Consider the following 27,008-nt stretch of genomic DNA (forward strand, 5'->3'; position numbering starts at 1 on the left):
TAGTGCACTTACATTCCCACCCCAAATTACAAAAATGAGTAAGTTTGACAATACCAAGAAATGATGTGGATATGGAACAAGAGAAAGGGGACACTCCGGGTTTCTAAGGTATCGCTAGCATTCTTTCTCTTACACTGGAAGATGACTGCTTATTGTACCTTACAAATATATTTATATATGTAAGTTTCATATAAAATTTTTTGAAAATCTATTATTTCAGATTTTAAAGACATGAATGTTAGAGCTCTTTTTAGATAAGGATTTAAAACAAATACATCCTAAGCACATATATACACACAAACACATTTCCCTTTCAGCGTGTCACATTGAACCTAATTCATGTGCAGAGAAAAACAGGAATCACCACTAGATGACAGACTTGTGCCTAATAGAAGTCTATGAAAAGACATCATGCTCCATTTGGAATAGCTTTATTAACAGCAGAAACCATCCTGAAGAATATCGAACAGGAAAGAAGGACTGCACAGGGCAGGGGTTGGCAAACTGCAGCCAACAGGCAAATTTCCTCACTGACTGTTTTTAGAAATAAAGTTTTATTAGAACACAGCCACACTCATTCATTTAGCTACAGTCTGCTGTTGCTTTTGCTCTGTAAAAGAGAGCGGCTACAAGAGAGACTGTATATCTGACAAATATTTATTATATTACCCTTTATAGGAAAAGTTTGCCAACTTCCGGCACAATGGAAGAAGAGAACCCCAAAACAAATCAGAAAAGGACTTTTTAAAAATTAATAGCTGGTTTTTCCTAAATACTACTATTATAAAAATTAGTGTATCACTGAAAACACCCTGAACTCTCCTAAAAACTATCTGTTCTTCAATAAACGTTTTTTGTAAGCTGTAAAATTTGTTACATAAAATTTAACACTGTGTCTTTCAGGATTATAAACAAGGAATATTTGGCCCCTTTGCAAAATCTCCTAAGTTCAAGTACTTTTAATTTTTCAAGTCCTTGAATAATTATCTAGGTTATAACTCCTTTGGCTTTTTTTTTTTTTTTTGAGACACAGTCCTCACTCTGTCACCCTAGCTAGAGTACAGTGGCATCATTGTAGCTCACTGCAACCTTGAACTCCTGGGTTCAAGTAATCCTCCTGCCTCAGCCTCCCAAGTAGCTGGGACTACAGGTGCATACCACCACACCCGGATAATTTTTTTCTGTTTTTAGTAGAGATGGGGTCTCGCTCCTGCTCAGGCTGGTGTCCAACTCCTGAGCTCAAGTGATCCTCCCACTTCAGCCTCCCAGAGTGCTAGGATTACAGGCATGAGCCACCGTTCCCGACCTCTCCTTTGGCATTTCTGTTTGGCCACTCCACAACCTCTAACAGAGACAACTGGAAATGAGGCTTACTGCTTTATAGTGCCAGCTCTAAAACGTTTGGAGAAAAACTCAAAATCTAAAGAAAAGTTCTAAATCTCATTTTATTAATCTCTTTTTAAATTATTATATTTTCATTATGACAGATTACTTTGAATGTTTACTTAAGATTAATTTTTCTAGGAAAATATCCATTTTATTTTGCCAGTTGATAGTTTAGATTTTTACTCAGCCTGCAGACATTTTTACAATCTCTATTTCTAAAAAGCTCATTATTCCATGATACATATTTGCACTTATTTTTCCAAGTAGTTACAGTTTTATAATTTGAGCAGTAATAAAAACAGCAAGCAAACATTTCCAATTCAGTCTCTTGGGAGAAGTATGTCTAGCTGGTAAAAATGTCTCTTAATCGTCAATCTTTTCCTTACTAATTTACACCAAAAAAGGTGAGTACAACTAAATAGGTCAACAGCAGAAAAGTCAGTTGAGTTTCCTGTGCACTATGAATCTCAAAATACACAAGGCTTTTTCTCTCCAGAATCTCAAATAACTCATGCAAAGTTGTTCTTACCTGAAGAAACACCCTCTTTGGCTTTGGATTAGCAGGATTGGAGCTGTATGGGAAAAAAGTTCCACTGCAAACAAGGAGGAATGTAATTGTACACATCAAAGTTAAAGTTAGCATGGTTTTTTTTGTGCTTTTGGCAAGGTAGATGAAGTTAATCTAAAACACAAAACACAGAAATAGAAAAGTTACAAATTCATACCAGTGGCAGAAAGGTGTTTTTAACTGACTTCATTTTTTAACAGGTATAATCTAACAGACAATGAAGAAAATTTATCAGCAGGTGCTAACATACTCCAACGCCCAGAAAACAAAGCACTAATTCTAGGGGGCTTCCATTACAATTCAGAGCCTAGAAAATGATAGATGCCTCCACTGTGCCACAATGGTGTGTTCTGACAGGCAGCCAGAAAGCAACAGGGAAAAGAAATTGAGCACAGTGTCCCTGTGTTCAGTCAGCAAAGAGAATAGAGATTTAGACCCATCACCAGCCAAACCATTATTTCTTATTCTGTCAATGCCCTGTGATAGTAAACACTGCACACCAGACATCATTTCACTGTACCAAACATTATGACATCAAGGTTTTCACCAAATAACCAGAGATAAGCTTTTTAAGCTTCAGCAAATCTACCCTAACAAAACTCAAATTCCACCCATAACACTTTTATATTGTGCCAAAGTGTTGAATTCAGCTAAACCAGCACTGATCTAAACGAGCATTGAGATGCACCTTCAAGACTTTGCCTGTGGACCTGAATACGAGGAAAAAACTACATTACAGAGTACTACTGTCCCTTTAGGTGATAAATTAACCAATGTCAATGCAATCAAAACAACAAATGTGAACTTGGGCAGTAAAAGTGAATGGCCTGGTCTCAAGGTTGGCATACAGAAAATCTTAAAAATACAGTCAGCTTCTTAATTGTAATTAAATTACTGAATTAAAAACTGTAAAGGACACACATGAATCACAGAGTATGTTCACAGATCCCTTGGGGGTTTGAAGAAGCTACCCTGGAGAAACAATAATCTAAACCCAGCTTCCCCCTTTGCCTTCTTTGCCTTATTGCCCAACCCTTAGGGCCAGTAAGCAGAGAAGTAAAGGACATGAATGTGAAAATATTTTTATTGAGATGAAAATGAAAAATTAAGCAAATATTCATAACCTTCCATCTACTATGTAAAGTTAAGGAAGTTTCATACCTATAGTGTACCAATATCCCATCTAGGGTCATCTCCAACAAAACAGTACTGGTCTTAGGTCAAAGATCTTATGTTTGTATACTGTGAGCACAGAAATAAGACAAAGTACCTGAGGACTTAAGGCTGTGTGTTAGCAAAACACAATTTGTCACCCTGCCTTCCCGTCTTTCTCCTAATAATCACAATATTAAAATGTGGCTCTTTAGAACAATTTCAAATATCCTGCCAAGTAATGAGTTTTCCCTCCACTGGAAGGCTGGTAAGGTTAGGTATAGGAAAGTCTTTTAGGTCAAATAACACACAAAAACCTCCCCGTCATAATGCTGTTGTTCCTGCCATTCTCAAGCCAGCTAATACCCAAAGTTGTCCTAAAACCTCACTCTAAGCTATAGTTTCGACATCCACATTCCCTCTTCTCAAAATCATGAGGCTCATCTTCTACCTCTTCCACCTGTCTTCTAGAAGAGGTTTGATAATGGTGATAAATGAAATGGCAATCACAGAATGACGAAGGAAGAGGAGGAGGAAATAGCCATAAAGTGACGATGTATTTGGATCCCACTGTTAATCACCTTTACAGTTCTATTTCTGTTTTAAATGTCACACCCTTTGTCACTCTAGGTTCTGAAATGCACGCAAAATAAAAAGAGCACAAGAAGGGACTCTGAAATGTCCAATATGTGCTGAAGACTCTGAGCTCTCTCGAGTCTCCTCCTCCTGATCCTACTCACATTAGCAGTCTCATTTCAGCTCTCGTTCAATCAATCCAGGTATAACCACGATGGCCCAGCAGAGAATAACCCCAGGACACCTATTAACTGATCACTTGACAGGAACTTAATTGCTTTGTAGCAGATATAGTTAATAAATCCCCAAGGAAGGAAATAAAAGCTCTCTGAAATATGCACTGTGGTTCAATCCTCCATTACCCAAAGAAAATAGTCTCACACTATGAATACACCACTGTCATTACCAGGAGGAAGAGAATGATAACCCAAGGCATCAAGAAGTACAGCAGAACTATTTCACATTGTAATGAAAATTAAATGAGGTTTTTTTTGGTTTTGTTTTTTGTTTTGGTATTCCATGAGGCAATCTTCTCTCCAAAAGCTTTTCCAGGCTGTGTGCTGTGGCTCACGCCTGTGATCCCTGAACTTTGGGAGGCCAAAGTGGGAGGGTCGCTTAAGCCCAGGCATTCAAGACCAGCCTGGGCAATGTGAGACCCTGTCTCTACAAAAATTTTAAAAATTAGCCAGGTAAGGTAGCTGTAGTCACAGCTACTTGGGAAGTTGATGTGGAAAAATCGTGTGAGCCAGGGGTTCAAGGCTGCAATGAGATATGATCACACCACTGCACTCCGGCCTGGGCAACAGAGCAAGAACTCATCTCTTAAAAAGAAAAAGCTTTCCCAATAAAATTTAATTTAGAAGATAGTATACTTTAATCCTCTTTTTTCTGGTTTCCAAGATTTCCATGCTTTGGGGACATTTTCAATTCACAGTGAAAGTTTCCAGGGTTCATTTTGCTCCCTTCCATATGATCAATGGAACAGAATTCAAGTGTCCCACATGTGGGTCATCTTTTATGAGCATCAGTAGCTTCCATTCATTGACTGCAATCTAATAAATACACTAGGGAGTAGGGTTCAGTTCATAAATTAGCTGACTTTATATTAGAACTTAATCGACAGATGACAAAACTCCATTATGTCCTTTAATCCTCACAACAGCAAATCTATCTATTAACAAGGACGGAGGATATAAGGGTTAATATTAAAACCAAAAGAAGGAAATCCTGTAGACAACAAAGAGCATTTTAGAACTTTCCATCCATCCCTACAAATACCATTAAGGACTTAAACATTAATTTAAAAGTAAAATCATTGGAATGCTCAGATTTCTTTTAGGACTAGTACAGCCAACCTCAAACAATAATGTGCACAAGAATTATTCTACAGAGCTATCTATATATATAAAGCCACTTATACAGAGTTATATTGGCTATTTAAGGGACTTCCATGGATGATGCTGACCAGGTGTGTGGTATTATTCTTACCTGCTATTTTTAGAACCTAACTTCCAAAGAAATGCCCTGTATCAACAGGAAAAAGCTCACTACCATCTCCATGGAGAAAAGAATTATAATAAAGTCATGACTCCTTTTTTCTATTTGGTCCCCTAGCCTCAAATCCCAAGGTGTACCTATGGGTATTCAATAAATACTTCTTAGGATTTTCAATCAAAAGAACCACAAAACAGGGACCTGCCTTCTCTGGAGGGGTCCAACCTGAGTCCTGCAGTTGTAGACACCAAATAACAAAACTCTGCCTGGAGCTTCATCTACCAAAGGGGGTGGGTCTGGTCTTAAACTCTGTATAACTGTCTTTTCTTCCCGCTGGCAAGTCCCAAGGGAAGAGGAGGAGAGACAGCAAAAATAGAACTCTCCCTCTGAGAGCAGGACACTGAAATGGCAAAATGGGTGCAGACATGGGCTGTGATATTCTTTCATTACTTGGTAAATGAAGGCATGTTTGGGTGTCATAAGTGTGCATCACCCAAGTAGACAGACTCAATGAACCTGGATGTGCTAGCAACAAGGTAGTGGAATGATAATGAAAAAGCCTCATTAGAATTAGTCTTCCTTCACTAGCTCTAACAGCACTAATAAAACTACTATGTAATTATTTACATTTGCCTCTAATTAGTGATTTCAAAACACACTACTAGGAATCACTCTAAAAGTTCAACATCAGGCAATCGCTCACAATTCTCACTTGGTATACACTCTACAAATTCACAGTCTGAAAGGCTATTTGAAAAGAGGTATAATGAGAGGATTTGGGAGGATGGGGAGGCAAAACTTTTAAAACACAGCAACAACAAAAACTCCATTCTACATTTTCTTACCATAACAAACCCACAAGATGTACAGCCATTCATTCACCATATGTTTAAGACTTTCTCAATAATTAGATTTCATAGAATCTAGCATGGCTAAACTTATCACATATTCATATAAAGATGAAAAAAGAAACAAAATGTTTACAAAATTTGATTTTCCTTACAAAATAGGAAGAGAGAATCATCGTACAACCAGCCAAAATGGATGCCAGCACAACATCAGGTGGGATTTCCGAACCACTTCTCCCGAGGATAGGGGTAAACATCTCAAACACCGCCCAGATGAGGTACAATGCATAAAGATAAGGAATAAACATCCCCAAAAGGTAACAAGCAATAAATTTTCCTTGGGCACCTAAGAAAAAAGAGAAAGAAAACACACATCTATGGAATGCTACAGAGAGATACAGATTTGTATAGTACTGAAGTACCTTGGCACCTAACAGAAATTCGGTTAGAAGTAACTTGCCTTTTAGGGTACATGTTATCTAGTACAATACGACACTTTCACTCAGAGAAGATAAAATACGAATAAGAATTAAACAAAATACACAAATAATATATTAGCATGTGTTCGTAAACATAAGAATGGGAAGGGGTACAAAGTATAAAATAACCTGTGTGGTATGAAAATTTTAAAAAACAAACAGTAATAATTTAGAAAGCCTATTAAATAAAATAAGAAAAAGAAACAGTCCCTAGAAACCTTATCTTATGTATTTTAAAGCATTTTCCCATTTGTATCAAAATTAAAAATACCCTACCATGCAGCTTAAAGTCCTTGTACACGCAAAGCTTTGTGAGCAATGGAAATGCTACCCAGACAGCACTAATAAATGCTGAGCAAAGTCCTTGATAAGTGAGAGTTACAAGAAAAGCACAATGGACAAATAGCGAGATGTCAAAAAATACTTCTCCCAGATACTGGTCACTGGCATTCTGAAAGAAAGAAAAATATACAAGCAGTCTCATTTATGGGCCATTCATAAAGAGCTTTTATTGTAATACAATTTCTATCCCCCAGGATAGCTACATTTTGTTTAAAACAGGGTCTACCCTTTAAACTGACAACACTAACAGAGCTACCTCCTATCATGAAGTAACAAATTCAAATTGCTACACAGGAAAGGGCAATATTTAACAAGATGGAGTAAAAGCGATACCATTACTTGTACTTAATCTGTGCTTTTCTTCCACCGGAATGTAAGTAATTTTTGGAAATGTTCCAAAATAGAAGAAAGACTCTCCTAAAACCATTCATCTCTGTAAGCTTTTCAGTTTATGCAACTTCCAAAGACTGTTTCAAGCACACTTGAAAAATGACCTGTGAAGGAACATTACAAACTGCTGCAGCACCACCAATAGCACACCTGGAAAACTGCAGGACATTTAATGCAATGCCGTATGGGGTTTGGCATGATCTTCCTGAGTCTTTTCTATCTCCAGCTGGTCTTGTACTGTACCTTTCCCCCATTTTGTAGTCCTGAAGTTTGTTATAACAGACCCTACTTCAGGAGCTCAAAAGAGTTTCTGTTACATGTTTTCAAAACAAGTCAAAATTCATTTGACAACACCCCTTTGGATAATGAAAGATAGACTATAGTTGCTAAATACTTAGATGTTCAACACAGTGTGGATCAAGAGGCTTGGTCTTTGCAAAGAAGAATGTAATTCCTGGGATTCAATTTGGAGCTGAATGCCACTCAGGTATTTAAAAACAAAGATCTCAGCAATAAAAACTGAAATAACGGAAAATATGTTTAACATTAAGTGCCCAAACTATATCAAAGATAAAACAAACATCACTCAAATCTATTCCCATCCTCACCTCTGTTACCTCTCCCACCCCTGCCCTGTTCCACTCCATTCTATACAGTATTACCAGTTTTCTTACTAAATCACAAATTCTCTCACTCACTAACCTGCTCAGAAAATGTTAATGGTGGTCCCATGGATTTTAAGGGTCATGCTCCAACTTCACCCTGGCCTACTTTTCCAGTTACTGTGCTGTCACCTTGTCTTCACCACACTGGACTTTTTACTAACTGTGATACAAATGCATTTTGTACATCCCCACCTTGGACTGCTCATCAACCTGTTCTCCATCTGGAAAACTTTGACTTATGCTCCAAAAAGCCCATTCAAATGTCACCACCTCCTTCATGAAGCCTTCCTGACTTCATGCAAAATTCATCTCTCCTTCCCTTGTATTCCTGTACCACTGTGTATATGTCACTCTCATTTCATCCCACAGTGTACTGAAATTATTGTAGTTCCCACATTTCACCAAATGAAATGGTGAGCTCCTCAAAGAAAGAGATCACATTCTAGGCCGGGCGTGGTGGCTCACGCCTGTAAGCCTAGCACTCTGGGAGGCCGAAGCGGGTGGATCGCTCGAGGTCAGGAGTTCGAGACCAGCCTGAGCAAGAGCGAGACCCCCCCTCCCCCCTGTCTCTATTAAAAATAGAAAGAAATTATTTGGCTAACTAAAAATATATATAGAAAAAATTAGCCGGGCATGGTGGCGCATGCCTGTAGTCCCAGCTAGTCGGGAGGCTGAGGCAGGACTGCTTGAGCCCAGGAGTTTGAGGTTGCTGTGAGCTAGGCTGACACCACGGCACTCTAGCCTGTGCAACAGAGTGAGACTCTGTCTCAAAAAAAAAAAAAAAAAAAAAAAAAAAAAAAAAGATCACATTCTTATGAATCTCTGGATCACCAGGCCTTAACATGGTACCATGCCCACTGGGTGTTTAAAGAAATGAAAATGAAATATATTACTCTTTCCATTATGCTTTTAGCCCAAAGTGTTATTATTAGACAACTGAAATTGAAAGTAAATGGAAGTTTACTAAGCATTTCTATTCTGCCCCTGCCCCAATCAACAACAGCCATCCACATTCTGGTTACATATATTTACACTCTGGTTACATATATTTACACTAAGAATAAGCATGTGAAATTGAACCCCATGGTGTAATTCTTTTAGAAACTAAAGCCACTAAGATAATAGTATAAGCTCAACCATAAACAGACGGCTAATCTCAAAGAATCTTTCTTCAATAGGGCCTGCTACCATGGAAGGGTTCCTCAGACCACATCCCAATATTAACTGAAACTGAGTCCAAAGTTCAGATACCAAAGACATCCTTGTGGAAGGATGCTGGGTTATAGTCTTTCAGGTCTCCATTCTAATCCCTATCAGGACAGATTTTAAAAAGCAGGTCCACACTGGCTGTCTTGAAAACAATGGAGCTAAGAAAGGTTTTCCCTCTTAATTCACTTAGAAACCATGACTCTCTCTTTCACTGCAATCTTTAGTCCTATTATTTTGTAGCCCTAATTTCTAATTTGATTGTTACCAAATTTATACATCTGAAACAAAAACATTATGACAATATTCTCTAAAAATCATTATAAATCATTTGGAATCCTATTTCCTTTTCCTCTTTTTTCCTTAGCAAGGTGTCTTTAACCCCAATACCATACATGCATGCTATCAGAATCTGTATCACTATATAGTTAAAAGAAAAAAAAGTGAGGGGAAAAACTAAAGAGAAAATTTTAAGTGCAGCATTCTTTTAGGCAACAAATATTTACTGTGTGTTAGTACTGTGTGTCAGATACTACCTAAGCACAGAGGATATAGCGATGAATAAAATAATCCTTGCCCTCAAGAAGCATACATTCCAGTGGAGAATGGAGGTATTCAAACAACATAAATAACTGAGTGAGTGCAGGGAGAGTTGGGAGATACAAGAGCCTATTTATAAAAACTGCAGCAAATTCAGCAGAGACAGAGGGCTGTGCTAAAAACCTTGCTGTCACCACCACCTGTCAACAGCCCAGGTTTATAACCTCATTTGGATTCTGTAACAATCAGAATAAGAAAGCTTCCAGAAAATTAACACAGTGTGGGAGCATTTTCTATAACCACGGTGAACAATTTTTGATAGATCAAAAGGCCAAATACAATGAATCGCACGTGAGTTTGTTTTCAATTCTTAAAAGCAGCAGAAAGAAATCAATAAATATGCCTAACACTTACCATGTAATAAAATCTTTTGGCAAGGGTATGTATAAATATTATTTTGGCTACAGCTGCACTTCCATACAGACAAACGGAGACATAAAAGTGGTTATACCATGAGAGAGACTGTCCAATAAGAGAGATGAACACTGCTATAATGAGAACGGTAATGAGGCTGGTGAACCAGCTAATCAGAGTGATGCCAAGTCCACACAAGAAGTCCTTCGTGTAGTTATCAGCTAATGAAGAGAAAACAAAAAGTTGAGATCACCATCTTGATTAAATAAATTACATAACCAGTCAGTAGAGCTAAACAGGCAAATGTTAAAACAAAGAAATTCATCATTATAATTGAAAAGAACTGAAATGTCCTAGTGTTAAGTTCTGTTAAACACTAGAACAGGGGAGGTATCAAAAAATAACATTCAAGTAGCATTTATTGAGAGACTATGGATACCAAAGACTCAAAGATATGTCTTCTAGAAACAGTACACATATATTCCTTACTAGAGAAAAGGGTAGTCATAATCTTTTTCACCTTTGGGATGCTTTGTATATCAAAATATTAGCAAGAAAGGAAGGCAACGTTCCATATAAGATCTTGCTAAAAGAAATTAACACAAGAAAATAAGGAGCATGGGAAAAATAACTGGTGACAAAGGATTATTTAAATTGCTGCTAAATATTTTATCTTGTAATAGCACATAACAACTTAGACTACGAAACACTTCAAGTAGAAACATTTCAAATAGGAGGAATCGAAGCTTTTCACTCATACTTTAGAACACTGTTTGGCTATTGGTCTGTAGTATGGACAAGACTTTTTAATGGGATCTTTCATTAAAAGTCAATCTTTACAAACCATTTTCAATACCTTCCATGTGTTACTTTTATGGAGTGCCTAAATACATAAAAACTGTCTGCTTCACCAAGATCAAAAGTATAATAAGCACATACTAATTTAATATTTATTTAGGAATTTCTTAAAATATTAAGCAAATATTATTTTCTTAAGATTTTTAGCTTCTTGGGAAGATATAAGCAAACCAACTAAAAAACTTTAAGAAAATCCTACACCTGTGCCAGTTGCTTTGCAGTTTTACAGGAAAATACTTACTGTTATTTTTGGGCTGCAACAATTTTTTGCCCAGGTACAACACAACAGCCATTACCACCATGTAGTTTATTATTGAGCCAATACGAGAGGGGTAGGCAATGACAAACAAGCCAAGCACATCAAAGAAGACCATGTTTCCATGCTGATACTTAGAAGAAGAAGCCAGTATATCAGATGTAGCTAGATATTTAAGAACTGCTAATATGTTATCACCTATTAGTAAAAAAAAAAAAAAAGATAAAGTGAATAAACTATTTGTGATTTACATATATAACTAAAGCAGAAATAAAACATCTGCTGTTTGCATAAAGAAATAGCTAGAAAGAATGTGAATAGAAATAACTTTCTAGCATCCTTTTGTTTTCTTTCACTTTTCTTACTAAATTTCTCAAATATGGTCCATGCCCCCTGCCCCATTTCCTTTCCACTTAGAAGCTCAGCCAACTGGCCTTTGTCCTTTCCCTTCTAGCAGAACTAGTCTCTATGATTAGTTCTAACTGTACCTTCACTGTTGACAAACCCAATGGCTATTTCTTAGTTCCCATTCATTTAATACATATTAACTGTGCTTTAATACATATTAACTGTTAATATGTTAATACATATTAACACTCTTCTAGATACCAGAAACCCAGTAGTAAACTAAGAGACAAAGGCCTCTCATGAAGCTCATAGATACTCAATAAGCTGTTACAAATATGTTAAAAATTAATAAGGAGAAGAGGTAGAGTCTCAGAGGAACATATTATGGGAAATTAATGGAGTTTTTGGAAGTCAGGGAAGCATCCTTGAGGAAGTGATATTTATAGCTAAAGGATGAATAGGAGCTAGATACAATGGGGGAGATTGCCCAGACTGAGAGAACTGTGGAGATGAACGCTCTGAAAGGAAAAGTTCCAAATATGGAAAAAAGGCCTGAATGAGGAGAGTATTCAGCAATGAAGCTAGAGAAGCAAGGAGAGTCTTATCAGGCAAAACCTGGCACATCGAAGGTCTATAATAAATATCTGTTTCATCAATGAATGAATGAACGAGTTTAAACTTTAATGCAAGAGCAGTAAGAAGCCACGAATGATTTGCGTTTCTTCTTGCTGCTTATCCCATCACTTTCTTTTTTTTTCCTCCAAAGCTCAATCTTAGTCCTCCACCTTTGCCTCACTCTTCCCAAAAAATTTTCATTCTCCATACTTGTGTTGTTTTCTCTATGCCTTTAATTCCCAAACCCAAATACTTAGGTCTGCCAAGAGCTCTAACTATCTGTTTTCATCAGGTTGGTTTACAGACCCCTCGGCCTTACATGTCTGGCAGAACTCCTGGGCTCCTTCCCCTCTCCACTGTCACTCTGGATGAGGGTCGCCTTCCCTCCTCCCCACCATGGTCAATGGCATCACCTTTCCCCAGCCAGCTGGTTTCACACTTTGCTGTCATTTTTGCTGCCACTCATCTGCTCCATCCCTTCTATCCAACCTGTCAAGTCTTCTAAAATTTACATTCAAAATGTGTCTAACTTTCCATCCCTCCCCCTTTTGTTTCTATCTTTTGTCAACACCACAGTCCAGGTCCTCATTTTTCCAGACTTAAATTACTGTCTGAATGACCCTGACTCCTGGCTCTCCCCCTCACCATCTGCTCCATACCACATCACCAGACGAAAGCATAGAAAACCATCTTAATGAGTTCATTCATGGACTGAAGCCTTCAATGACTCCTTATTACTACAGCATCTTCTTGCTCATTTTTAAAGCGTTCTACAATTTTCTCTACCCCATACACTTCTACTTCATTTCTCTCTGTTTCTGAAAATACTACTTCGATTCTAGTCTGACAGTCTACTCACCAACAGCCTCCCACACACAACATACCCTACTCATGCCGTGCTTATTCGGAATGTCCTCTTTTCTCCACAGGCCAAGTCTTGCCAACTCTTTAAGGCTCAGTATCAGACTCATCGCCTCTGACTACTTCAAATCTCCCTAGAAACCACTTTAACTCTGTTGCCCCTATGCCCTCCTCTGACACCAGTCCCATAAACCTCTCACCTGCCCTTACCACCCAACCGTAGACCAATGTTACTGTTTTGTATACCTAGGCAACCTGCCCAAACATGTGTCCTAGTGCCACCTCCAAGTTATAGCTTTCACATTGGCTACATTCTTATCACTCAGCAATCCTACCATAACCCTGGGTCAGCTCCCTTTTCATTTCTTCACAATGAATATTCCCACCTTAAATTGCTAAACTAGACTGACTGCAAGACTAAAATTCAAGACTTCACCTCTCCAACTCCAAAGCCCTAGCTCATTCACACTGCATACTGCCCCTCTAATGCAGAGGTTTATGGGTTTATATATCATCTCTAATAGTTCATCCTACTGTATATCAAAAGTATAAATTAGAATACCAACCTGCTCTCTGAATGGAATCTGTTAGAATTCTGTCCGCTGTGTCATATTTGGTGTGATAAATGTATCCATTCTCAATAAAAGCTAAGTCTATTCCTAAGACATACAAAAAAAAGTCATTTTGCTTTAAAGATCAACCTTGATTTAGGCCTATTTGTTTAATGTATTAAATTCCTAAGACAAAATATCAAAGCAGTGGCATGACTGCTTTGTCACATTTATGAATGAATGACATAAATTCTCTTCCAAATTCTTACAGAATCTACAGCTGTGGTACAAAATTCAATACATAATGATTGCAGAAGTATACTACTCCACAGGGAGGCATTACAAGTCACAACAGCAAGGGGTAGGAATATTGAGTTTCGGAGGTCATCAAAACTTTGTCATCTACATCCTTGCCAGGCCAGAACCAAATTTTAACTTCAAATAAGCTGTAAGTACAAGTCACCAAAGGAGTTGGGAAAACAAAACAACAATGAATGTCAAAGACCCCTGAAGAATCTATTACCATCTTTTGGGAATGAAGTACTAAATAGTTCTCCCTGTTCTTCTGTCACATTGTAGGACAAGATGACATATTCTAGAGGAGGCAAGCATTTAAATTACTATGGAGTTTAAAAAAGGAAAGCATTAGAAACTCTGTTCTGGTGAGTCTGAATGTGCAGCTCTCTGGCCAGGTGCAGTGGCTCACGCCTGTAATCCTAGCACTCTGGGGGGCCCAGGCGGGAGGATCACTAGAGGTCAGGAGTTCAAGACCAGCCTGAGCAAGAGCAAGACCCCCATCTCTACTAAAAATAGAAAGAAATTAGCTGGACAACTAAAAATATATATGGAAAAAATTAGCCAGGCATGGTGGCACATGCCTGTAGCCCAGCGAATCGGGAGGCTGAGGCAGAAGGATTGCTATGCCCAGGAGTTTGAGGTTGCTGTGAGCTAGGCTGATGCCACGGCACTCTAAGCCAGGGCAAAAGAGCAAGACTCTGTCTCCAAAAAAAAAAAAAAAAAAAAAAAAGAATTTGCTCTCAGAAAATGCTGTTGACTCATAAACTTTTAAGAAGTAAAACTTGCTTTTGATGAATTAATGTTGCACAATAGCCCATAACCATTGACAAAATACCTGGAATGTTCCCAAAATCCCTATAGATACGGAAGTCAGTATCTGAAGGAATGATTCCACTCTGAAAAACCTCCTGAGCCACCACAGAAGCAAAAGGGTGTTTAGCTGCTGAAACATAAGCTTGAACCAACCAAGGATTTTCAGGACCTGAAATGAAATGTGACAAGATAATACAAGGTTAATCTGGTAATTTTTTAAACATATTAATTTTTTTAACACACTAAAAATAGTAACAGTGATGGTTTGAGGAGATATTTCCAGAATTTACCTTTTAATCCTTTTTTCTATATTTTCCAACATTGCTTTGATATATATATATATATATATATATATATGCATGACTTTTAGAATAAAAAATAACTTTTATAAAAATAAAATAATTTTAAATTATAAAATAGCAACACTACAAGTTTAAGTCTAAAGATGAAAAATCATTCATAAGTCTATCATCCTAAAATAACTATTATCAACTTTATAGCTTTAATTCTCTAATATATGATTGTGTGTATACAGCTATACTCAATGGGTACATATACTTTGTACATGTTTTAGATTTTGGATATTTTTCAGATTTTGGAATATTTGCATTATACTGGTTGAACATCCCTAATCCAAAAATCCAAAATCTGAATGTTCCAATGAGCATTTCCTTTGAGCATCATGTTGGCTCTCAAAATATTTCAAATCTTGGAGCATTTGGATTTTCAGATTAAGGATGCTTAACCTGTATTACAATGATCATTTTAATAGCTATTTAACATTTCACTGAATATACCATAAAGTTCCTTACTACTGTTTATAATTTATCATTATTAATAATTTTGTATTCACACCTTCATGCATATACAGCTTTTTCAAAATTGAGAGTTTTTCCTTTAGAATAGTAGGATAAATTCTATTATTGTTCCAAATTATTCACTCTTCTTTCCCTGAAAAATGATTATATATTCCTACCCTTGACATGTAACTTTTAATGCCTTCCTGTAGAATTAGTACATACTGTTCTGCACCCTCTTAACTGTGAGCTTGGTTATATGACTTGCTCTGGCCAAGAGATGGTGAGCAGGAATGACATGACAATCGAGCAGACTTTTAAAAGCCATTATATCATTCAATACGTATCTTTAACATTGGTCATGAGGTCAATACATCCCTGATGGGGCTTCTCCTTCAGCCTGGATCCCAGAATGAATAAGACACATGGAACAGGCCAGGCGCAGTGGCTCACACCTATAATCCTAGCACTCTAGGAGGCCAAGGCGGGAGGATCACTTGAGGTCAGGAGTTCAAGACCAGCCTGAGCAAGAGCGAGACCCCATCTCTACTAAAAATAGAAAGACATGATCTGGACAGCTAAAAATATATATCAAAAAAAAAAAAAAAATTAGCCGGGCATGGTGGCTCATGCCTGTAGTCCCAGCTACTTCGGAGGCTAAGGCAGAAGGATTGCTTGAGCCCAGGAGTTTGAGGTTGTTGTGAGCTAGGCTGATGCCACAGCACTCTAGCCCAGGCAACAGAGTGAGACTCTGCCTCAAAAAAAAAAAAAAAAAAAAGACACATGGAACATAATAACCAAGAGGTTATTCAGAAACCAAAATGTGACATGAGAAAGAAATGAGCCTGTTCTGTTATAAACCACTGAGAATTAGGGGTTGTTACAACACAACTTAGCAATACATTGATGTAAACAGATCAAGTAATTGTCATTTCAGGGAATCTAAGAATATTGCTTTTATAACCTTACAGATTATCAAATTACTGTCCAGCATTTTAAAAAAATGTTCTGTAGTGCAGGGTCAGGGGGGACTAGAGAAACAGACACACAAGTGATCCAGATACTGGGGTTAATCAGACAGATATTTTAAAGTAATTATGATTACTGTGCTTTAAAAACACAGAAATTGGATCAAGAATTTCACCAGACAAGTACAATCTATTTTTTTAAAAAACCAAATGGAAATCCTAGAACTGAAAAACATCAAAACTTACATTGAAAATCTTAATAAATGGGTTTAATACAAGGTTAAACACAGCAGGAAAAAAAGGATTATAGATCAATATAATTAAAGCACTGAAAGAAAAAAGGATAGAAAATACAAAACTGTGTTTATGAGACATATGATATATAGTGAAAGGTCTAACATGAGTAACTAGAGTCCTAGAAGAACAGGAGATAGAATGGAGCAGAAGCAATGTTTAAAGAGGTAATGACCAAGAATTTTTCAAAGCTCACAGAAAACATCAGCCATGAATTCAAAAAACAGCCTCACACAGGGTAAATATAAAGAGAAAACTAGCACCAGGATCTCTGCTATTGAATACCATTACCCACTAAAAGGAACCAAGTCTCCTTAAGGAAATGGCTGATTCCAGGTCTGGGACTAGAAAAATAAAAGGTAAGTTGAAACATCTTGTTCCAGAAAGTAAGAAAGTGCCCAGAGACATGTCAAAAGGACTCTGTCACCAGTTTGAAAGGTATCCCACTGACTTAAACTGGGACAATTCATGCAACGCAATAAATAATGATAATAACAGAATATATACTATACAGAATAAAATTAAAATACTGAAATTCACAAAAAAAAGAAAAATGAAAAGGCTTCCTTCTAGTAGAATTCCAACTATTAACTATAGACAGAATGATGGAGCTAGAAACTTAGCATTTGTCAAACATTATAATAAAAATAACTTAAGGTAAGAATCATCAATGATTGCCAAACTAGGATCAAAGTTTGACGAGAAAGAGTATATTTACATAGTCTCAAAGTACCTATTGCAAAGGAGAAAACAGTAACCTGTACAAAGGGAGAAATAGAAAAAAAACAAAAAAAAACCTGGCAAATAACTTTTATTTAATGGATTAATTCAAATGATGAAAAGTTAGTATCAATAATGAGACAAATATTATATGCCTCCTGTTATAATGCACTAAGGACAAAAAAACAAAAGGAAAAACAAAAATGATGATGGAAAAATATATAGATTATAAGACTATATCCTATTAAAATACTATTAATATTTAATTAGATATCAACAATTAAAATTACACTGTTAAAATATTAAAACCATACTGAAAAACAGGTAAACCTAAACTATAAATACAATGATTATCTTAAAAATCAGGATAGTAGTTCCTCTCAGAAAGGAAGGAGTTGTATGTGAGAAGGAGCAGGTGAAAAAATTCTGGGAGGGTATGGCAAGAGTCTACCATCTTTCATGAGATGGGGTTAGAAGGATTTTCACCTTAAAATAACAAGTTTTATTATACTTTTTCTGATATGTGTGCTATATAATGATTGTGATATATTAATATTTTATAATACATGATAAATGCTATATTTGATCCTGGATAGGAACCCAGATGAAAAAGACAAAAACAGCTAGGACATTAACGGAACTGGGGAAATCTGAATACATTGTTTATTAGATCACAGCTTTATATTAATGTATATTTCTTGAGTATGATAAATGTACTGTTATAGAGGAGCATATCTCTCTTCTTTATCTACTGAAATTATTATACTGAGATTATTGGTTGATATGATTTTTCTCTTCTATTCTGATGATGTGTGAATTACATAGATTGATTTTCAAATATTAAACTATCTTGTTGCTCAACTTGGTTGGAAAGTATTATCTTGTGTGGGTCTGTGTGTATGTATGTATTATTGGATTCAGTTTCCTAATACTTTATTTAGGACTTTTGCAACTAAGTTTGGTATTATCTATGAAAAGCACCTACCAAAGCTGAACATATATACAGCTATGACTCAGCAATTCCACTCAGAAATGTGTGTACACATACATGTGTACCAAAAGACATTTATGAGAATGTTCACGGCAGCACTTATCATAGAGCAAAAACCTGGGGGCAACCTAACATCACCAGTAGAAAGGATAAATTATACAATGGAATATTATTCAGCAATGAAAAAGAACAAACTACTGCTAAACACAATACAGATGAATCTTACAGACATAAAGTTGAGTGAAAAAAAGCCAGACACAAAAGAAAATGTGCATGATTCAATTTATATAAAGTTCAAATACAGGCAAAATTAAATCTACCAAGATATAACTTAATATAGTGATAACCTTTTAGGGGAAGAATAACTGGAAGGGCCACAAAAGAGGCTTCTGGGTATGACTCACATTCTCTACCTTGATCTAGGTGGTGCTTACATGATTATATTCCATTTGTAAAAATTATTAAGCTGAACACTAAGTGCTATGCACTTTTTTTGCATTACAATAAAAGATTAAATAAAGATACCTAAAGATAACATTTAAAATTCCTTTTATGCATTATACCATAAGAAATACTTGAGAAAAATATAAAACACATTAGTGGGAAAGGGATTTATAGCTTTAAATATCTGCTACCTGGCCTTTACCCTTACAGACTGCACCACTGCATGGGAGGGTGCCAGCTCTGTTCCAGCCTCTCACTGATCATCAGAAGAAGCCTACAGGTTGTGAAAAGGTCAGTTATCGGTATAAAAAGGGAAGCTGGGGAGACAGATCAGCTCCTGAGTAAAATACTTGCCACAATATAAACAAAGTAAAGGGAGCCCGTTAGATGAGAAACTGCAGACATAAAGATTTTACTCCATGGTTATTAATCTAGTAGGTACTAATAGTATCCCAATTTTACAGATGAGGAACTAAAATTTGGAGTGGCTACATGACTTGTCCAAGGTTCCACGTGTAGCACTACAGCTGAGGTTTTGAGGTTTGACCTTAGGTTTGATCTTAATCACTACCCTATCCCACCTCCCCCAGAAAGCTTTTATCTTAGTTATCTTATAGAGAGAGGTGGCAAGCAGATATGGAAACATTTTCAATTTGCATTCTTTCTCCTGCCATCATCTAAATTCTATGATGCTTTCAGTTTCTTGTGTGTTCATTTCTTCTTTTCTTTCCCCCAACCTACTTCAGAAGCAATTCACTTCTTAAAGAATAAGCTTCATCTTTCTTAATGCAAAGGATATGGTCATGTGTAATGTTGAGGGGAGGTAGATGTCAGTGCCAAAAGAAGTCCAGGAAAAGCAGACCCAACTTAGCAGACCCACAGCATCATTCCTACTGCTCTACTTCCTTGGTGGCATCAACACACAGAAGAAACAAAAAAGGAGGAATAAAGACGACTGAGGAAGAGTGGTAAATATTATTATGGAAGCCAAGCAAGATGGGCCTGAAAACTGACCACTGAATTTGCAAATGTGACATTAACAAGAGCAGTTGAGGTGGAGTGGAGAGGCAAAAGCTGTCTTGAACTGGTTCAAGAACAGAAGCAAAGGCATTCAAGACTATCGCTATAGTATAGACCATTCTTTTGAGGAATTTTTCAGTAGAGGGTCAGAGAAACAAGGCAGTAGTTGAGGGTAGGGGTAAAAGTGGTTTTCTTTAAGATGGTAAAAAAGGCATATTTGTGTGCTGATGGGAATGATGCCAAAGAGAAGGAAAACTAATGATGGAAGAGATAAAAAAAAAAGATTCAAGTCACCATTTATATAACCAGTCTTCTACTCATGGACCCTGAAGGCATTTTCAATTTTTTACTCTTATAAAAAAAAAGCTAAGATAACTATGCAATTCTTAGATCAACGTGTGAATGTCAACTATTTCTACAGGATAAATTCCCAGAAGTAGGCCTGCTAAACTGAAGGGCCTGCACATTTTAAAAGTAATACATACTGCCAAAATGCATCAATCCACATTTCCACCAACAGTGTATGGAAATGTCTGTTTCTCTATACTCAACAGCACCAGGCATTATCATTTTACTTACTTTTTGCTAATCTAATATAAAAAGTTCTTTCTGTTATATGAATTTGTATTTCTTCTCAAATAAAACCTTATTGTTTAGTTTGGCAGTTTCTTTTAAAGTTATGTGTAAATTTACCATATGTCCTAGGTATCTACCCAAAAGAAATGAAAATATATGTTCACACAAAGACTTACACATTAATGCTCACAGCAGCATTACTCATAAAAGTTTAAAAGCGGAAATAATCCATATGTCCATGAACTGATGAATGGATAAACACAATGTGGTATACCCATACAATGGGTTTATTCAGCCATTAAAAAAAATGAAGTATTGATACATGCCACAACATGGGTGAACCTTGTGAAAGCTGTCAGAATCAAAATGGAGTCACTTGTGTTAAAAACTCCTGAAAAAAAGAGCCAGGGAAGGCCTGTAATTCTCTTCAGTTTTCCTTTAAAAACCGTAGTCTTTCTTTTCTATGCTACATACATATATAGTTTACTATGGCTCATGTATTGCCATTGCAATGCCAATTCCCAGATAAATATCATTTTCTTCTATAGTCTCTGTCTCTACACAGACAACCTCAAATACATTATACTAAATAAAAGAAGTCAGACACAAAAGACTACATATTGTATGAATTTGCCTAGTCTACACATTTCATCTATTTATTTATATGAAATGTCTAGACTAGGCAAATCTATAAAGACAAAGGAGACAGGTGGTTGCCTGGGGTTGGGGCAAAATGGGAGTGACTGCTAATAAGTACAGGGTCTTTTTCTCATGACAATAAAAAATGTTCTAAAATTTATTATCATGATGATTGCAAAACTCTATGAAAATACCTAAAAAAAACCTAAATTTTACATTTTAAATTGATTAACTGTAGGATATGTGAATTATATCTCAATAAAGCTTAACAAAAAAAACAAGAATTCATTCTAAAGAAGTTTATAAAATGATAGAATACGATCACATTTTTGTAAGGAATATATACACATATTAATATATATATACATATATATTAATATATATTAACATATACACTTAGAAAAAAAAATTGCAGAAGTGTACAAACTAAACCATAACACTGATTTGCTCTGAATGAGAGGATTACGGATATTTTCACATGAGCAAAAAAAGATCCTGTCACTCTTTTGCTTATGGGCTTTCTTGCATTCAAGGTAAGCAGTTATCTGAATTTTTTACAAAGAATATATATTACTGGCTTAATCTGTTTAAATTTTAAAAGGATGGATCTTATGACACCTTCAAAATTATTAAATAAAGCCTCTCCGACTCATAAAATGAAATTACTGGTCTGATAAATGAAGTAATTCTTTCTGCTCTTCTTAAAACATAGGTAGTAATGATTATTCTAGTCACTAAAAACTTCCCAAATGAATGTCTCTTTCTGAAAAGAGACAACAATGGCATTCTAGAGATTACAAACTGTTTTAACCAAGAAGTTTCCAGGACAGGATAAGTACTACTGCACAGAAAAAGTGAGCCTGAAGGACTTCTTGAGTAATACCCCCAAAGTACAGGCAACCAACACAAAATTGGACAAATGGTATCACGTCAAGCTAAGTATCTTCTGCATAGCAAAGGAAGTAATCAATAAAGGGAAGAGACAAGCCACAGAATGGAAGTAAATATTTACAAACTACCCATCTGACAAGAGATTAATAACTACAAAATATAAGGAACTCCAACAACTTGATAGGAGAAAATCAAATAATCCAATTAAAAATGAGCAAAGGATCTGAATAGATATTTCTCAAAAGAAGACATACAAATGGCCAACAGGTGTATAAAAAAATGCTCATCATTAGTCATCAGAGAAATGCAAATCAAAACTACAATGAGATATAATCTCACTCCAGTTAAAATGGCTTTTATCAAAAAGACAGGCAAAAACGAATGCTGGTGAGGATGTGGAAAAAGGGGAACCCCTGTACACTGTTGGTGGGAATGTAAATTAGTGCAACTACTATGGAGAACAGTATGGAGGTTCCTCAAAAAACTAAAAACAGAACTACCATATTGCCCAGCAATCCCACTGCTCGGTATATATCCAAAGGAGGGGAATCCAGTATATCAGAAAGATATCTGCACTCCCATGTTCATTGCAGCATGATTCACAATAGCCAAGATTTGGAATCGACCTAATGAACGGATGAATGGATAAAGAAGTTGTGGTACATATACACAATGGAACATTATATAGCCGCAAAAAAGAATGAAATCCCTCAAATAGCTGGGCTTCAAAAGAATAAAATAGGAAAAAAAAAGAATGAAATCCTGCCACTTGCAACAACATGGATAACATGGATGGAACTGGAGAACACTATGTTAAGTGAAATAAGCCAAGCACAGAAAGACAAATCTTGCATGTTCTCATTCATATGTGGGAGCTAAATATTAAAAAACAATTGGTCTCATGGAGACAGAGAGTAGAATGATGATTACCAGAGGCTGGGAAGGGTAGCAGGGAAGGGGAGAAAAAGTGGGGATGGTTAATAGGTACAAAAATAGTTACACAGTTAGAATAAATATTTGATAGCAAAACAAAGTGAGTATGATCAACAATAAGTTAGGGTATACTTCAAAATAACTAAGAGTGGAACCAGAATGTTCCTAACACAAAGAAATGATAAATGCCTGAGGTGATGGATATCCCAATTACCCTGATTTGATTAATTCACATTGTATGCATGTATCAAAACATCACATATACCCTATAAACATATACAACTATTATATACCCACAATAATTAAAAATTTTTTAAAAAGAAAAATAAAGAAAAAAGAAAAAGCAGGTCTTTTAAAAAAAAAAAAAGCTGAGGAAGCATGATCTGGCATTCATTCACAAGCACAACTCCAAATCCAGAGGGTCTTTATCCTCTTTAGTCAAACATGGAAACAACACTAACTAGACAAGGTCTGGTTCTGTTGCCCTGGCTAGAGTGAAGTGGTAGGATCATAGGTCATTGCAGCCTCCAGCTCCTGGGCTCAAGCGATCCTCCTGCCTCAGCCTCCCCAGTAGCTAGACTACAAAGTGTGTGCCACCATGCCTGCTAATATTTTTTGTAGAGATGGGGTCTCACTATGTTGCCCAGCCTGGATAACTAGCTTTTTGAAAGCCATGCCCACAAGATAGCTTGTCTTTTGTAGGCAGAGGTATCAGAGTAACAGAGATACCAGGAAAATTACTGGAATGTCAGAAAACACCCAGAAAGCTTTCAGGTATGCAGTTTAGACACGACAATAAGCTCCAAAACCTAGTGGAAAAATCATGTAAAAAAATCAGAGGAAGGAGGTAGATATTCTTTCCAAATCTTTTATAGTATATCTTCCAGAAAAAAAATTAACTTTGAAATACAGGGATTTTATTTTAGAATGAGTAAAACATTTAAATTGTATATATACTGCTAAAGAGTCATGTTTTTTGCTTCATTATTAATCATATGCATTACAAAAGTTGAAACAATAGAGAAGACTTGAAAGAGTATACGTAATGCAGTAATAACAGTCAATTCTGGTCTTAAATTCATGAGGCAATGGAGAGCTCAAACTGTTTTTTCACATTTAGCCTGTTCTCCACTCCAGTCACACCCACCCCAGTTCTACCAGCAAATACCCACCATCTAGCTGTGACCATTATTAACGGTTTATAGCCTTCTATAGCATCATGCAGCTGTAGAATTTTTTATCTAAAACTATATACATTTAGTGAAAAGACTAAGGACTTTGGGCTAGTCAGCCTAGCAAAAGTGAGTGTTTAATAAATGTAAATAAATAAAGGAACTGACTTGGGTCTGGACCTGACTAGCCCTAGGTGAGTATGTTTTAACCTCTTGGACTACACATATGTAAAATATATTAGTATATGTGCATAAAATATGTATACATTAATATATATGCTCACAGAAAAAAATCCAGGAAAGATACAGACTAAACCATAAGACTGGTTTTCCTCTGGGTAGGTAGAGTATAGGGACAAAATGCTGTGCTAATAAATTCAAAGCATGGATATGAAGGGACTTAACATATAGTATACTTTCAACAGGGAAAATATACAAAGACACACTCCTGCCCATGTGGAACTCTTGAGATTTTCACATTAGGAAAGAAAAACTCATTGTCCTCTTTGCTTACAGGATTTTGTCTTGCTGCTTCTTGACGTGATGGTTGTTGTATGTGTTCCTCATATCTTTAGTGACGTTCAAGAAATAGAGGGAAACGGAAAATTGTGTAGCATCTACCTACTCCTGCAGATTTTAGACTCCAGCTTCTTCTCATCAGTTAGATGAAGTATTAATAGTAAAGTAGAAAGGTTTGAGAGTTGAAAAGTAGAACCTTGCTGCTTCTAACCTCATGATCTTAACATTCTCAAAGGTTTAACTGAAGTAAAATATACATCCATTTTGAAGGATAAAAGCTTAAAAAAAGTTCAATGAAGAATATTAAAATAGGGTATTATTTAGGTTGTGAAAACATATTTAGCACTTAACATAGCTTTGTAACTTAAACACCACCAGGTCTTAAAAGGGTGCTACAAAACAAGTTTCCATATTACCCTACCCACTTTCCCTAGCCTATCTCACCCAATGCACTACTCAATACTAAAAGATCTAGAAAATGCTACATCTCTGGATAAGATGCATCACCCAAATTTCTAACAGGAAAAGGAAATGGCACAGAACTCTCAACGTCAAATTTTAGTACACCCTGACTGAACAAATCTGTGAGCTATGAATTCTATTAAAGATGACAAATAAATTGATATTCCTCAACTTTATCTTGCTATCCTTAGAAAAGTTTAATCATAAAATTAAAAACATTTCTCTGGCTGATTAAATATTACTGAATTTTTTGACTTTCAATTAATTCAATGATAAATTTAAACCTCTTAAATATAGGTTAATGTTCTCATTTTAATTCATGAAATGATTAACATTTAAAATTATTTATATTATCCACATTAAAAGAAAGTTCACCAGCTATATGACAATCTGATTAATGGTTAAGAACAAAGGCTCTGAACCTGGACTCGCCAGGTTCAAATCCCACTCTGCCATTAACCAACTATGAAACTCTGGGCAAGTTATAATCTCTTTTGCCTCAGTTTTATCCCTAAAATGGAAGTAATAATAGTATTTATCTCTCATGTTGTTTTGAAGAGTAAATGACTTAATATGCTAAATGCTTAGAGCATCTGACATATAATCAGCACTATATAAGTGATAGATGCTATCAGTATTATATTATTATATTATTATAAAATAAAAAATTTTAACAAAGACAAGCTAACACTAGCTCAAGTTTTAAAAAGAATGCTCATTCAGGAGATGGTTCATTAAAGAGATTACTTATATTCAAAAACTTTCCTCTTTTATAAAAAACTAGAATTGCATTAAAATATACAACGCACAGCCTCACATACCTGTTTGGAATACAAGTTCTTTCCCTCCTACACCTGCTGCCTCCAAGTTAATAAATGCACGAATCAAGCTGGCCCAGGGGTGCTGAGTAATGAAACCATGACTGGCCTTAATGAGAAGGAAAGGAAACAAACACTGGTTAAACAATCTTAAGTTATCAAAGTCTTCATTTTGCTTATTTTAACACAGAAAGGCTATCTTGATGAGGTTAGAAATATGAAAACAAAATAACCATTTTTCAAAGGCAGTATCTGAAGACATTTTCTGCTTCTCTTTCTATGCATAATGGCTGTGCACATCATGGGTGTGGGCAGTTGCCCACCACAGAAGGCAGCATGATCACTGTGAGTGGTGCCAAACAATGTCCTTGGTAAGTGCAAAAGAAAGGGCAAGGAGGATGGGAGAAGAGACGATCCATGTGGCTGGGTATTCACGCTGTGTGTCTGCCTCAGAACATCTCTGAAACTCCAATGTCAAAGAAAACCTGAGGAAAGTAACTATGCCATCAAAGAGCCCTTTTATAAATCAAACATTGCCAAGATGATCCGCTCTGAGTTGAGTTTTCCAAATATTGAACATATCTACATAAGTGGCTGTGAATTTTTTAAAGTACTGCCAAGTACAATATTTCTTTCATGTATCATTTTACGATACTACTCACATGAATAACAAAAATGTGTCGGTTTTAGCTATTGTTATTATTCTCATCATTATTTGAGCCTAGTATTTAAAACAGTAAAATCTCACTTGCAAGACATTTTCCTCAGCACCATTAAAGAGAAACACGATGGCATGATGTAAGGCTTCTGAAGATGTTGACAAGACGCGAAGGACTTCCAGCATCACTGAACAGCTAACTGCATCATCACTGGCACCTTCAAATCAGAAAAACAGATTTGCTCCTCAGATTTTAAAACCTGTACAGCATGAACCATTATGGTTAGGAATGGAGTTTTCTCCTCAGAGAAACATCATAATAGTTGCGTGACCAGAGCATAACTCTGTCATTATCAGGTGACAATGACACCCACTGGCAGTAAGCTCCATGAAGGCAGGGATCTCTGGTTTACTCACTGACTTTCAATGCCTGGAATCATGCCTGGC

At 36.3% G+C, this 27,008-nt stretch overlaps 1 protein-coding gene across 2 annotated transcripts in view; it reads right to left on the reverse strand.

Moving 5' to 3' along the window:
* The window catches only part of ERMP1 (endoplasmic reticulum metallopeptidase 1), a 52,669-nt gene that overhangs the window by 19,685 nt on the left and 5,976 nt on the right, over positions 1-27,008 (reverse strand). The window contains exons 3-11 of one of the 2 annotated variants that reach the window (XM_069474192.1): positions 26,652-26,779; positions 25,907-26,012; positions 14,682-14,828; positions 13,565-13,657; positions 11,160-11,372; positions 10,061-10,281; positions 6,780-6,954; positions 6,180-6,370; positions 1,916-2,068 (exon numbers count right to left, since the gene is read on the reverse strand). In XM_069474192.1, coding sequence (XP_069330293.1) covers positions 1,916-2,068; positions 6,180-6,370; positions 6,780-6,954; positions 10,061-10,281; positions 11,160-11,372; positions 13,565-13,657; positions 14,682-14,828; positions 25,907-26,012; positions 26,652-26,779 — 1,427 coding nt within the window. The remainder of the gene's footprint in view (positions 1-1,915; positions 2,069-6,179; positions 6,371-6,779; positions 6,955-10,060; positions 10,282-11,159; positions 11,373-13,564; positions 13,658-14,681; positions 14,829-25,906; positions 26,013-26,651; positions 26,780-27,008) is intronic. The other variant, XM_069474193.1, reaches the window with a different exon arrangement.

This window comes from Eulemur rufifrons, chromosome 7, assembly GCF_041146395.1.
Source record: "Eulemur rufifrons isolate Redbay chromosome 7, OSU_ERuf_1, whole genome shotgun sequence".
Lineage (NCBI taxonomy): Eukaryota > Metazoa > Chordata > Mammalia > Primates > Lemuridae > Eulemur > Eulemur rufifrons.